This window comes from Rousettus aegyptiacus, unplaced genomic scaffold, assembly GCF_014176215.1.
Source record: "Rousettus aegyptiacus isolate mRouAeg1 unplaced genomic scaffold, mRouAeg1.p scaffold_m13_p_13, whole genome shotgun sequence".
NCBI classification, from domain to species: domain Eukaryota; kingdom Metazoa; phylum Chordata; class Mammalia; order Chiroptera; family Pteropodidae; genus Rousettus; species Rousettus aegyptiacus.
This window is the reverse complement of record NW_023416288.1, coordinates 15,752,148-15,767,391: the sequence shown is the minus strand read 5'-3', so window position 1 is coordinate 15,767,391 and position 15,244 is coordinate 15,752,148. Positions and strand designations below refer to the sequence as shown.

The 15,244-nt window shown below is 34.8% G+C and overlaps 1 protein-coding gene across 3 annotated transcripts in view; it reads right to left on the bottom strand.

Moving 5' to 3' along the window:
* Positions 1-15,244, bottom strand: part of CDK14 (cyclin dependent kinase 14) — a 504,271-nt gene that overhangs the window by 335,532 nt on the left and 153,495 nt on the right. For all 3 annotated transcript variants that reach the window (XM_036230328.1, XM_036230330.1, XM_036230329.1), the window contains one exon: positions 7,867-7,946. In XM_036230328.1, coding sequence (XP_036086221.1) covers positions 7,867-7,946 — 80 coding nt within the window. The remainder of the gene's footprint in view (positions 1-7,866; positions 7,947-15,244) is intronic.

Sequence of the window (15,244 nt, the reverse complement as noted above, 5' to 3'; positions counted from 1 at the left end):
TGTCCACTCAGAAACTCAGGATGTGACCTTATTTGTACATAGGTCTTTATATACATAATTAACTAATTTTAAATGAAGATATACTATATTAAGGGAAGCCATAAATCCAGCAACTGTTGTCCCTATAAGAACAAGAGAAGACACACAGGGAGAAGGCTATGGGAAGTCAGAGACAAAGACTGGAACGATGCAGCAACAAACCAAGGAATATCAAGGATGACCGGGAGCCATTGGATGCCAGAAAGAGGCAAGAAAGGATTCTTTCCTAGATCCTGCAGAGGGACCACACCCTGCTGATATCTTGATTTTGTATTTCAAGCCTCCAGAATTGAGAGAAATTTCTGTTCTTTAAGCCACCAAGTTTGTGGTAATTTATTACAGCAGCCCTAGGGAAGCAATACAATACCCCTAACATGAAATGCAGAAAATGAAACTCAGATTGGTTAATTACCAATTGAAATACAACTCACATATCAACTTAACAAGCAGTTATATCAGACAGCTACAAGGAAAAAGAATTGTGTGGTTAAAAAAAAACAAAACAAAAATAAAGAGGCTGCGACATAAGATGAATGTGATTAAGAAAATCAAATAACAAACACCAAAATTTTTGAAGGAGCAATTAAAATCAGTCTTACTTTATATTTTATAACTTTTCCAAATTTATAAAAATAATATCAATAACATAATTTATATACTGAACTTACTGTACTATTGAATTATATAATTAAATTAAAATTACATAATTAACAATTAAAGGATCAATTATTCATTTTCCAGCAGTTCAGCTGTTTCCAAATAAAAAAGGTTGTTGCCTTTCTTTCTTAATTTCCTCTTTAATTCCTATCTACCTCTTCCTTCCTGGGTACCCCATTTTTGTTAAAAATCGGAAGTGTTTCCCAAGAATTCAAGTAGAATAAGTAGAATAAACAGTGGGAAGAAAAAACCCTGAGGAATAAATCAAATAACAGATTCAGTTTCTGAAAAAGGGTGGAGAGATGAAGACAGAGAAAAGCTGGGCTGAACATATGAGTGTACTCAAACATGTATTAAAAAGAATACATTCAGATGATGAGTTCCATACCGCACAATTTACCGTTACAGGATTTTTTTTTTTTTTACATGCTTACTACTGCACCTTAGCTACACTACTGAGACTAATTTTTCCTTTCCTGTTTTGAATCCTCCATTGTCCTATCTAAATAGATGTTGTCCTACTATCTTTATTGAATATGCCTTCACTTTTATAAACTTTTCCTTACTTTCCCCCCCCCCCAAATTTTGCTTATCTTAATTTAATAGCAATAATGCAATCCCTCACATGAAACAAATGTGCACTATAGTTTTCTACTTAAAATCTATCATAGTATAATGTTTAAGTGTGGGCTCTGGAGTACAAATGCCCAGGTTCAACTTTGAACTCTACCGCACACTATCTGTGACCTTGGGTGACTGGCTAAACCTTTACGTGTTCAAATGTCTTCTCCTTAAACTAGAAATAATGAAAATGCACACCTTTGAGGGTTTTGTGAGAATTAAATGACACTAGGCCTTGGTTGTGTATACAGTGTGTAAGCACATACTTGTCTGCTGATAACGTTACTATTATAATTTTAAATTGTTCCATTAGATATTCAAGAATCCACAAAGGAGATAATTGGTTCCCTCACTTTCATTCCTTGTCTGGGAAAACCTTTGCTGAAAAAATGTTTGCATATCTAGAATATAATATCACAGAGTAAGATCATACACATTTTGAAGTTGTTTTAAAGCTGAGATATCCTAAGAAATTTCATCTACTCCATTTCAAACTTACCTCTCATGACTCTTTATCAGTACCACTGAAAACCATGACGATATCATAATAGGATTTTAAACTAAAATAGAAAAGCTGGCCCTCAGCACTGCTACTTAATTTTTCTAAGCTACTATCAAAGACAGAATAAGTTTCAAAGCACCTGAACCTGAATTAAGCCATTAAGCACTCTAGCTCTAAGAGATAAAATTCAAAGTCCATCTTTGGACATAAATCTAGGTAAGATTAGAGTTGCTTATAAGTAGTTCCACTTTAGGTGAAAATTATGTGTTAAAATCTAAATTCCCAAGTAAGCTTATAAATGGCAAGCAGCCACTCGAAAACTACTTTACTGTGCATAGCGCTTTCCTACTTTGAAATTTACCTGCTGTTGACATTTTGTGAATGAGGAAATCAACCAAAACAGCAGAAAAGAGGAAAACTAAAATTAAAGTGCTTTATCACAACTGAACAAGCCACGCTACTTCCTCATCAATGTAAAACTGTAAAAATAATGATACCCCAAGCATCTCCCACCTTCGCCCTAAATAGTTCAAGCTCCTCTCCTAGCCACACAGAGCAGTTATTGTGTACCAAGAAGTAACAGCAAAAGATTATGAGCAGTGGTGATAGCTTTTGCTTCCATACATAAATAGCAGAAAAATAAGATTATTAAAGGCAGGAATGAGAAGGCAAGAAAGGAACAAATAACAAAAACTGATCCAGAGATTAATTATTCTTCTTACTATAAAGTCATTTATATCCATTAAAAATAACTCAGAAGTCAGATTTTATAAGGAAAATCTCAAAATATTTCATTTAAAAAAAATTACAATGTTACTTTGTGATTAGTTCCTCCAGGTTTCAACAATTCTTGTACATTCCCTCTTCTCTAGAGCAGTTGAAACTGAGTTTAAAGACTCCTTGGTATATCAAAACCACAATGCAGTGGTAGTTCTCAGAGATAACACAAACCAGCTCTTGTGTTCTAAGTAGGGTTACTTGAGCCCAAAGCCATTTCATGGAGTTATGAACTGAACTGTATCCCCCAAAATTCAGATGTTGAAATCCTAAGCCCAGCACCTCAGATGTGACTATATTTAAAGACAAGAATTTCTCAGAGACAATTAAGTTAAAGAGCGGTCATTAAGCTTGATCCAATATGACTGGCGTCCTTGTAAGACAAGGAATTTGGACATAGATACAGAGGGAAGATCATGTGAAAACATAGGGAGAAGATGGCCATCTATAAGCCAAGGAGAAAGGCTTGAAACAGATCCTTCCCTAGTGGCCTTCAGAAAGAAGGCCTGGACACCTTGACCTTGACCTTCTAGCCTCAGAAGCATGAGACAATATATTTCTGTTGTTTAAACCACTCAGTCTGTGGTACTATGGCCCCAGCAAACTAATACAGCTGACTCGCCTTATACTATATGGTAATAAAAACAAAGTCAGGATCAAAACTCAGCTTTCCAGACTCTAATATCAATGGGCTTTCCACCTCACTACACTGCCTTGAAACTTAACGCCCCATTTTCACTCAAAGTTCTATCCCACAAAAATCTTATACGTGTTCAACTTGTATAGGATCACACTAAATATAGCATAATATTGTTTATGCTGAACTCTTGTGAGCCACAGTCCCACATCACCAACAAGATAATAACATGTAGATGTCTCATGAATTCAAAATGCCTAAAAGCCAAATAAACCACCCCTAAAAGTTAGGATGACACTATTTTGGAATCTAAAAAATCTAGGCACAAGATCTAACTCCTTGGACAAGTCATATAACCTCTCTGAGCCTCAATTCCATATTTATAATACAGATTCTATAAATAATATAAATTCTATACAAACAACTCTTCAATTTGATGTGAACATTAAATTGAATAATAGCCTTTTCAAACTGTAAAGTGTTGAAAGTAATTCTCTATGCAATCACGAACTATTTTTCTCTGGCAACTTTTTTTTTTATCCATTCAAACTCAAAACATTGATATTCTGCTCTTAAATCATCTATAACCAATTATTAACATAGCTATGACAATTCTTTCTCTATACATTTTTTTGTCACTGCTTTCTAATAAAAACCTCATAATTTCAAATCTACATTACTTTGAATGACTGATCTATCAGCTTCCAGGTTCCTCCTTATCTAATCTATCTTAATATCATATTTATCTTCCTAATATACTCAGCTCAAAAGTCTTGATAGAGGCCATCTAATCCACAGAACAAGACCCACCAACAGAGCCCTGCAATCTACAACACAACTCAATCCCAGGGCTAATCCTAAACTTATCTCCAGACTTACCATGTACTTAAGTATGAACAGATAGAGCATCAATAACTTCAGCTGACCCTACTTGCTTTTTCCCTCGAACTTTCCAGTGATGGACCCAACTGTCATAACACGACTGATGATATCATTATAAACTTTCTCTTAACTTTGAACCTGGATCAGTACCAAAAGCAAGATTTGGTTGGTTAATTTCAGTTCACACCCCCACCTGCTTAGAGAGCATGCCTGCTGCTCAGTTTCATTTTCTTCCTGCTTCTCCCTAGGTGCAGGATCTCTGCCCCTTTCCTACTGCCTAACATACAGGATCTACCATAATAAAATTCAACAGCACTCTTAACTTTGCCTCTCTCCATAGCTCAACTGGAACCCACTGCTCTATCTCAACCAGTGGTTTCCAATCCCATTAGACCTAATATATTTTTTATATAACATTTTATAAACATGCCTTTACTACTATGAAATGAAATTCACAGATAATAGGATCTGTGTATACACATGATTTCAAATATTTATACACAGAATTCAAATATATAAATCTATATGTAAATGATATGCAAAAGTAATGTATTTAAATATATAAACAGTCAAGCACAACTAACCTGGAAAACATAAAGAATAGTGCTCACATCTACATGCAGAACCAGAAAGAACACAATCAGTACAAATGCAGACTGATGGAGAGTGTTACATTAACAACTTAACACAAGCAGTACTGTCACTAGTTATAAAACTTTCCAAAATGGTGAACAAATTTTAGCAAAGTTTTAAACAAAACAAAATAAAAATTTCCTTTGATTTGCACTTCAGTTGTGTTTCTGGAAAAGATGATATGTATTAAATAAATATATGCAGAGAATACTTTGCATTTATATGTGTAATAGTTGGGTCATAGCCTAAGACAAATATAAAAAGGTTTTCTCCTGCATGAATGCCTAGACATTCAAACAGCTTATGGGATATGAGGGTTGAAAAACTTTGTAAAGGACCAGATGGTACATAGTTTAGGTTCTGCAGACCGCACACTCTGTCTCAACCAGCTGATTCAAAGAAAGCAGCCACAGACAATGCATAAATGACCAAGAGTGCTATGTTCAAGTAAAACTCTGTTTACGAAAACTAGCAGAGGGTCTCAGACTTTAATTTGCCTACCTCTATATTAAAGGGTCGAACATATTGCAGGATACTTAGCAACTACCCATTAAATGCCAATTGTATGATCCCATTATTGTGATAGCAAAAACACCTCCTATGGAGTAATAAACACCCCACTCCCCAACACAGACCTGAGAATTTCTGACCTAAATATTCTTATTCACTGCACTTGACAAAGGTATTGAGCCTTCTGGTCTCAGATCCTTTTCTATATCTGTTTGGAATGCAACTTGTCCTCAATTTACTCTTCACTGTTTATCTCCCTTATGCATAGTGTAGTTCAAGACCCTGCTGACACCTTACCTCCCATGACAGTGGAGGAATTTCTTTAGAACTTGCAATTTTTCAGAAATGATTTGGCATCAATATGTCACCTCATATTATTCCTCAAAATATTATCTACATGTTCAGTCTCTCACCTGGAAGGCAAATTCTTTAAGGAGAGACACTCTGTCTAATACTCTATCACATTTATAGACTCTAGCTCAATGATTTTCCTTAAGTCACTCAATAAATTTCATGATTACAATCAGACAAAGTTCCTGATCTCACTAAGATTATACACTAGTAGAGAGGAGTGAAAATAATTAATTTTGGATTTCAATAAGAACTATAAAGGAAATAAACAAGGTGATGACATGGTGAGTAAAGAAGGGTAAGATGGTGGTTTTAGCTGCTATACGATGGTCAAAGGAACTTCTGGGAGAAGATGACACTAGAAGTGACATGTAGCATACGAAAAGAGCCAGGGAAGAGCCTTCCAGCCATGAGGAAAAGCATGTGTAAATTTCCTGACATACGAAGCCTTGTGGCATGTTTGAGGAAAAACCAACCATACAGTACTTGAAACTTAGGCTTTTAAATAAGGAGTGACATTATATGATTTCGGTTTTTAAAGAGAGTGATTACAGAGTAGAGAAGGGATAGTATAAAAATAAAAGAGGAAGTGGATCGTACAATTAACTATTACAGCAGTCCAAGTCCAAGGCCAAGGATACCCTGGACTTGGGGTGACAAGAAAGTAAAAGAAAGTAGACAATTTGCGATATCTTTTAGAAAATTTACAGGACTCATTCATGGGTTCGATTTAGGAAGAAGGAAGACTATGTGATGCCATTTTTAAAATGAGAAGAAAACAGTTTGAGTTATGGTGCGAGACCATGAATTCTATTTGGGTGTGTTAAGTTTGAAATGACTGTTATACAATGATTGATTTTTAAAGGTTGAACCAGCCTTGCATTTCCAGAATAAGCCTCACTTAGTAGTGATATATTATCTTTTTTATATATTACTGGATTCAAGAGGAAATGCCAGGTAGGCAGATGAATACGCAAGAATGGAGACAAAGACAAGGTCTTAGCTAAAGAGAGGGAATGTAGGTCATCAGCTAATGGTTGCTATTTAAAGTCATGAAACAAATAAAATCATATGGGAAAGAGTGCTGGCTGAAGAAAAGAGGGCCTCTTCCCTGTCTTACAGAAGAAGCCAGCTATTTACCTGGAAAAGTTGATGTCACAGAAGATAATGTTTCAATCACATACAATTTGCTAAAATGATGAGTAAATTAAGACACAGAGGTGTCTACTTGATTTGGTAATTAGGAGGTCATTGATGAACTCTAAAAGAACATTTTCAGCTAAATGGGAATAATGGAAACCAAAATGAAGGGATATAAAAAGGAGAATGAGAGGTGAGAAAATAAAAACAGAAATACTTCTCAAAAATGAATGTAAATCATAATGATAGTTGTGGAAGACAAAGCAGACCAATGACAGACTACATTCAGTTCATCAATACCTTAATGATATTATTTCAGTAAATCATTGATATTTATCTTGTGGATCAGCGGAACGAGTACATATGGTCCTTTCAATGCAAAAATAAACTGAATTCTTACGTCAAGATAATTTGTACCTTTAAAAATAGAGTAGAGGTAAAGCTATTAAAATTACAAGTTCTGAAACTGAACTGAGGAGTTTCCACAAATTAAAGAAGATATCTTATTCTTTTAGATTAGAGAAACAATGCAGGAAGTAATAAAGCAAAAATAGAGCAATCTTATCTGACAAAATTTTATAAAAACTTATATGTAACAACTACATTGTAAAAAGAATTTTTAGAAAAATGACAGAAGAAAATATTACAACCTAAATGACACTAAAAAAGAGTATAAACCAGTAAGAAAAACCAGTAGAAAATATAGTAAAGAATAGGAACAAGGAAATCAAGAAAAAAGAAATATGAATGACTAATAAGATAGCATGATCTCCACATTTTTAAGGACTTCCTTTAAAAGTTATGAATATAGAGTAATGCTAGATTCATATTTGCCTTAAGAGCTCTGCAAACAAAATCAGACACATAAAGTTCCTCAGTCAGTTAATAGTAGTCTCACCATCAATACACAGCTGTAAATTTGTCCCACACCTGAGTATACTGCAGGATGGTCTTATTTTATTGATATGACTTGATATGACTGCAAGAGGTACTAATTTTTAAATTTCGGTTTATGCATTCCATGAGAAATATAATATAGAATATAGGTGCATAATATTTAAACAGCTACAGGCATCATCCAAACACAAAGGCAAAGATAACAAAAGAAAATTCCTACCTTCCCTGATAGCTGTAAAAGGTGTACCTTCTTCTTCTTGCAGCCTGATCACCTTCAGGGCTACCAACTTCCCATTTACCCTGGAAGAAACAAAAGAAAAAAATGAGAAGTGATTCCATGAAAATATGTTCCTATTATGGTTCCAATCGTCTTCCTTATAATTTATATTTTTTTTTTGCACTGAAAATGTCAGTGACTCAATTATGCCGCCACAACAAGATTAATTTCGGTAAGTCTGGGAATTCTATATCATCATCATAAATACTCACACTTTAAACATTCACATTTTAAATATTCACACTTACACAGTCCAAGATTTAAATGCAGTTTTCTGTGATTCACTCTATGTTCCTTCCAGAATGAAACCAGTGCTTAACAAAATCATCATGCTTGGTCAATTATTCTCAAGTCAATTAAAAATTAAGCAGTCAAAATAACTTCCTTCCTTAGTTTTGCCAATCACTCCCTTGTTTTGGCAAAATGTTTTCACCTTCAGTCTTAAACTGAGATCATTCAATTTCCAAGGACAAAAACTTGACACCCAGCCTTCCATCTTCCAGGTTCTTGTCTGTCTCTCTCTCCCTCCCTACCCCACTTTTCCTTCCCTCCCCTCCCCTCCCCTCCCCTCCCCTCCCTTCCCTTCTCTCTCTCTTTCTCTCTCTCTTTCTCTCTCTCTCTCTCTCTCTCTCTCTCTCTCTCTCTCTCTCTCTCTCTCTTCTCTCGCTCTCGCTCTCTCTCCATCTCCTCTCTTCTCCTCTCCATCACCCATTCCTACCTTTTTCACTATTTTTTTTTCACTAAAGCACCCTAAAATTATATTTGGTCTGACTGTGTTGTATAATACAGTATATCATTAAAATAAAAGTTATGACTATTTTACCATTACGAGATGACACAGGCCTACCCAAAGCAGATGGTTCTTCCAGATGCATTCTAAATGTGTATTGGCTTTAACTGAGATTGCTGTAGGCAGCTAACTTTTTATCCAGTCAATTCTGTTAACAAGGACATGACTATCTATGTTAGTCTTCTAGTTAAATGCTCTACTTTCTACCTTTACTAGGCCAAGCAGCACATTTTGTTAATTAAAATAGGTAAAACATGCACAAGTTAAAAGTTCTGTAAAATATACAAGAGTATTTGGCGAAAAGTCAATATCCTTGCTGCAGCCTTCCTCAGCCACTCAGCTCCTATCCTCTGAGGTCACCACTTACCATTATTCGTATATACTTATACGCACAGAGAGACATATACACAGATATACACAGAGACACACACACATATAATACATATACACACATGCACACACAAATAGTGGTATGCTTCATGGAGTACATTACATATTGTTTTTACTACTTAATATACTTTGGTGACTTCTCCATAAATTCATAAAAAACTGTCTCTTGCTTTTGAAAGGAATACACGGTATTCCTCTGTATGAGTGTGCTATACTTAATCCTAGTCCTCTACTGACAGGCATTTAGTATGTTCCCATTTTTTGCTACTAACATAATGATGCAATAAATTCTTCAAAATGTAATTTCATCCATGTAAACATATGTCAGTAAGATAAATTCTTAAAAGTGGAATTGAAAGATCTTACATGTACATTTCTAAATCCTAATTCTGATGAGTATTCAGAAATTATCCTGCACAAAGGTTCTACTAAATTACACTTCCTATAGCAAATGATAAGAGCTCCTGGTTCCCCTTCATCTATACTACGTTATCAACCTTGAATTTGCCAATGTGATAAATGAAAAGTGGTTTCTCATTGCAATTTAAATTGCAACCGAAGATCTTTCAAGGTTATGGAACTAGCAAAGGATAACTCATGTGGCCCAGAGAATCCAGTGCCTGAGTCTGAAATAAAGAATCTGACTGTCTCTTTTTTAAGAACTGCATCCATTTAGTCTGTTTCTACTCAAAGAACTGCCACAGACATGAAACTCAAAAGGCCAAGAAATTTATCACAGTTCAACCATCCCAGTGGCATTCCTCATTAAACTGATTGTTGAAATACATTATCGGTTACAGTAATCAAATAAAGATAGCTAATTATAAAGCTCTGCAATGTGCCATCTATTCGAGCTTGTGTGTTCTGTTTATTTTCCTTGTGTTCAGCTAGGAGGACAGGCCTGCTGCTTTTCTGCCCTGCAACTCTCCTCTCCAGAGTACATTACCTTAAATTTTCCAACCTTCACTGTGCTCTAGGTACCCAGGTGCAGGGAGAACATTAGTATCAACATGGGGTTCAAATGGAGACTGTACCTTATGCTCCTCACTTTGTCCTTTAAGACTAAGGGAGGCCTCTGGCAGGGCTTGAGGCTGGGATGCAGTCAGTGCTGACATCTGCACAGATTTTTCTCAGCCCAGTTGAGCTCATCGCTAGCTCCCCGAGGGGGCGGTAACTGATTCCAGGAATTGCTTGGAATTTTCCCCTCATTTACTGATATTTCCCCTCACCCTTAAAAAACATACACAACCTTCTACCCACAAAGCATTTCATTTCCCTTGAGATCGTTAACTGATATGTACCATGAACTGAATCCTGGAATACACGGAATTCATGTTTTTGAAGGTTATATACTTAAAACACATTCTCAGACCACAAAGCTGTGACTGTACTGAAAATACACTAAAAAGAAACAAACCTTCAACTGAGCCAATACTCTTCAAATGCAACTAGAAATGGAACACCTTTAAGTAATCTCATATGTGCATTATTTTTGTCATGGAAAAATTTTATATTTACTATGATAACAGCATAAAAAAGCAAGATCCAGGTAAATGGAATTCTGATTCTGAAGTATAATTCTCCATGAATTAAACCTCTAAGTATTAATTTCTTATGATAATCACAACAGTTAAAGACATTGAGATTTTATGTATAATATCATATGAACCTGAATGTGTCCTTAAGATTTATACTAGACCATTAGCTTCAGGAGTGAAGGAACTTTTTCTGTTTTGTTGACTGTTACGTGCCCAGTGCCTAAAACTGCCTGGCATAGAGTAGACTCTCTATTTTATTGAGTGAATATTAATAATGTTACTATACTGACATTTCCATCCTAATACCTGCAAGATAATTCAAGAATAAAGTATAAAAATTATTGCTCAACATCACTAAGCGTCAGGGAAATGCAAATCAAAACCACAGTGAGCTAGCTATCACCTCACATCTGTCAGAATGGCCATCATAAAGAAGACAAGAGGCAGCGGTTGCTGGCAAAGACGTGGTGAAAGGGAAGCTTTACACATTATTGATGGGAATGTAAATTGCTCCACCCACCACAGAAAACAATATGTAGTATTTTCAAAAAATTAAAAAGAGATCTACCATATGATCCAGCAATTCCAATTCCAGGTATATTATACCCAAAGGAAATGAAAATAGGAGTTTGATGAAATGTATGCACTCTCATGTTTATCACAGCCTTATTCGAAATAGCTAAGATATGGCAATAACCCTAATACCCATCAAAGGATGAATTGGAAAAAAAAAAAAGTGCTACACATATACAATGAAATATTATTTAGCCATGAAAAAGGAAGATATCCTTCCTTTTTGGACCTTGATGGACCGTGAGCACATTATGCTAAGCAAGATAAAGTCAGAGAAAGACAAGTACTGTATGACATCACCTAAATGTGGAAACTAGAAAAGCTAAACCTGTAAAACACAAAGTGTAAAATGGTGGTTATCAGGGAATAGGGGGTAGGGGTGGGATATAAGAATGATGGTGTTTAAGGGTACAAACTTATAGCAAGCAGTAAACAAGGTATAGAGATGTTTTTCACAGTACAATGAATATAGACGATAATATTATACTATAATTACGCAATGTGTAACGTGATATATATCACTTCATCGGCAATCATTTTACAACAGATCGATTATCAAAGTAGCATGTTCTACACCCTAAATTTATACAATGTTACACATCAAATTTATTCAATTAAAAAATATTTCTTTCAAAAATTTCAGAAATCTCAAATTTTTATAAAGCTTTTAACATCTTTCATGTTTGGTTTGACTATTTATTTTCTTTTTTCATATTAAAGGTGCAATCTCTCTGTTTTTGATGTACGCAGATATAAAGTTGTCATTTCCTTAAAGTTTTAGAATTTATAGAATGTTGTGTTAATTAACCATATTGCACCCAGCAGACACGTTTCAAAATCCTCACCATCCTTTAATAATCGGAGCCCGTACAGCTAATCAGCATCTCCCTCGTTGACAACTGCTTCGTTGGTTTCCCACTAAGAATCATACTGATTTTCAAGTTGCTCTTTAACCTAAGAGTCATTGCAACTTTCTCTTTTTTTAATTAGTTTTTCTCTACATGTCTAGACACTCACCAACTACTGAATTACTCAGTTCTAAAAGTCTAGTAAAAATGTAAAGTCACTGGCTCCGCTTTTGGAAAAGGTACCTTTGGAAAAACTAACATCGTGAATTTTCTAATGTTCAATCTTTGGTGCAGATATATATTTTAAACTTTAGTGTGCACGGAAAGACTTGAAATTCTAAATTACTACTCTCAAAAAATGTCTGTTTTCAAAGATATCAAATAAAGATATCTGTTATTCTATGAAAAACAAACTAAACATTGTATTAATAAGTACCTGTGGGTTTAAGTTATTTTATTAAAGATTCAAAACATATGCTTCAAACACTGATTTTAGTTCTTTAGAATAATTACAAAATTCAAATTGAATCAATAAATTAGAGCTGTTTACAGGAAAATATTGAAGATTCCTCTTTAACAAGTCTTATTAATTAAATCGAAGGCTAATAAACAGAAGGCAATCAAGGTCTGATTGTCGGTGAAGACATAATTCAGGTAAATAACATGCTTAAAAATAAATGCTTTAAATTATGTTAATATTACCACAGAAAACTCCATTGGAGACACTGTCAGGTTTGTGTCTAGTTGTTCTAAGCAATGCAGGGAGCTGTTTTAATTTCAGAGATTCTTCAATATTCTCTAATTCTCCCAACAACTGCCATTCTCAGCCTGACCTCACTATGAAGCTCACTTCAAGCCCAAAGATGAGTGACTCACTGCCCTAGTCTGACCATCACATGAGACAAGCTGTCAAGCGCAGCACCAGGAGGAGCCAGGGGAATGCCTGTACGTGCATAGAGCTATCCACTCACAGAGACATGCGTCCCAGCAGAGCCATACTGAAGTGGATCCAGCTTTCGAAATGGTTCTAATCACAAACGAAAATTCTTGCCAACTTCAGAACTCTCTCCATAGTTCTGTGTGCCATAAATTTGTAAATAATAAAACCCTCTAGTGAGAGCGAAGCAAGGTTTGGAAGTTTTGAATAAGGACAGCCTATTCATTTTTTCATGCATTTCTTCATTTGTTCATTCAACATTTTGTGAAACCTATAAAAAGAAAACTCCCCAGTTAGCTCAGGGTAAATTTTCCAGGTTCAAAAGATGATATACAAAGAGAATTTTGTTACAAACAGTTCTCAAAGGAAAGCCTAAAGATTTTCTATTCCATTAGTTAATAGGATAACTTAGTACAACGAAACAAAATTACAATCATTATCCAGGTCATCTCTGAAAACAGTGTCCATGTACTAACACCTAGAAGAAATTATATCTAGAGAATGTGAAGGAAATTAAAGCAATATACCTAAAAGAAATTTAATATACCCTGTGAAATTTAATATATTCTACTTCACTCTTCCATTATGATTTTGTCTCAAGAGAAATTCCAAAGGAAAATAATACTGACTACAGGAAGATACAGTGCTTTTGTTTCCTTACTGTATTGGTTTAGAAGCAATAAAGGACATGTAGATATTACTGAGGAAATGACAATGGCAAGATGGAGTATATCAAGAACAATACCTTGGGCTGAATTTATAAACTTCTGGCAAAATCATTAAAATATTTTAAAGGTTTTACTAATGGCACTTCTTTTATTAATTCCCTCTTAAGATACCAGTTAAATTGCTGACTATATTGTATTACATACACATTTCAAAAATTAAAAACTTAACTAAATATTCATAGCCTTGCTATCCCCATCTAAATTCAATTTTTATTCAGGTATAAATGAGAAATCATCTCGATACTATTTAACCTTTGCTATTCTGAAATAACCTTAAAGTGTTTTCTATTGTACTTTCTTCTGGAAAAAAATTAGAATTTCAAGGTAAGCTGTCAGTAATCACACCTTGTCCTAATCGTTATCAAAATTATAACATAGAAAGAAGCAGAAAAAGACTAATGTAATTTCCATTAAATTAATTTTTAATACAATGCAAAAATTAGTAAGAGAATGGTGTAATGGCTACTTATTAGGATGTGACCAACAGTGCAAAAAGTCTGAAGATTTAATACAATGAGAAAAGGGTATGTTCAGTCAACAGTTGTTACTTAAAAAAAAGAAATGATGGTTGCTAAAGCATAATTCATCATTATCAATGTCTTATCAAATGTGTAAACTCGTAATGCTTTGAAATATGAAATTAGAGTGACATATGTTCATTGGAGAAAACAGAATGATGTACATTTCAACAACTTAAAACCATCCAACCCTGCACCTTTCCAAAAATAAAATCTGTCAACAAGGATTTGAGAGTCTTATTACTTTGCACATAAAATAAAATAACTTCAGTGATCATTTAGGCTTCTTGGCAGACAAAAAGATCTTTACTGCTTTGATTGTCCTATCTTGGTCCTCTCACTGTCTGGAACAAAGCGGCCCCCAAAAGACTCTGATGGAACTCAAACTCCCCTACAATACCCCCAAATATTAATTTCTTCCTAAATGTTAAGCCAAAATTTGCTTCCTGTGATTTCTACTCTCTGATTCAAGTTCTGACTCCACAAAGACTAAACTAAGCGCTCTTCCACATGGCAGCCCTTCACTTAATGAAGTTTTGATATCCCAACCTCAATCAACAAATATCCATTGAGAGACTATGATCCTGTACTTGGGATAAAGGATGAACAACAGACATGGTCTCTACATTTGTATCTCACCAAGGAGACAGACATAAAGCACATAACTGCGAGGATGGCTGAAACACATCCAATGGAGGCAGGAGGGTCCTACTCATCAAAGATGGAAAAATTTGAGCATCGCTAAAATAATACCTGTGATAGAAAGGTATCAAATACGTTTAAGTCCGTCAGTTTATGAGACTAAAAAAAACTCATCAGTTATATTTGGAGGGTATTATGGAACCAACTCATTAGTTTAAAAACTGTTAAATATAGAGAATACATCAAACACTAACCTTCCTTTCATATATTTTCATATACTCTGTATCTCAGTGTAGCCAGATGGTTGATATGTGAAAGATTCTCTTCATAGATGCATTGCATGTAGCATAAGAAGAA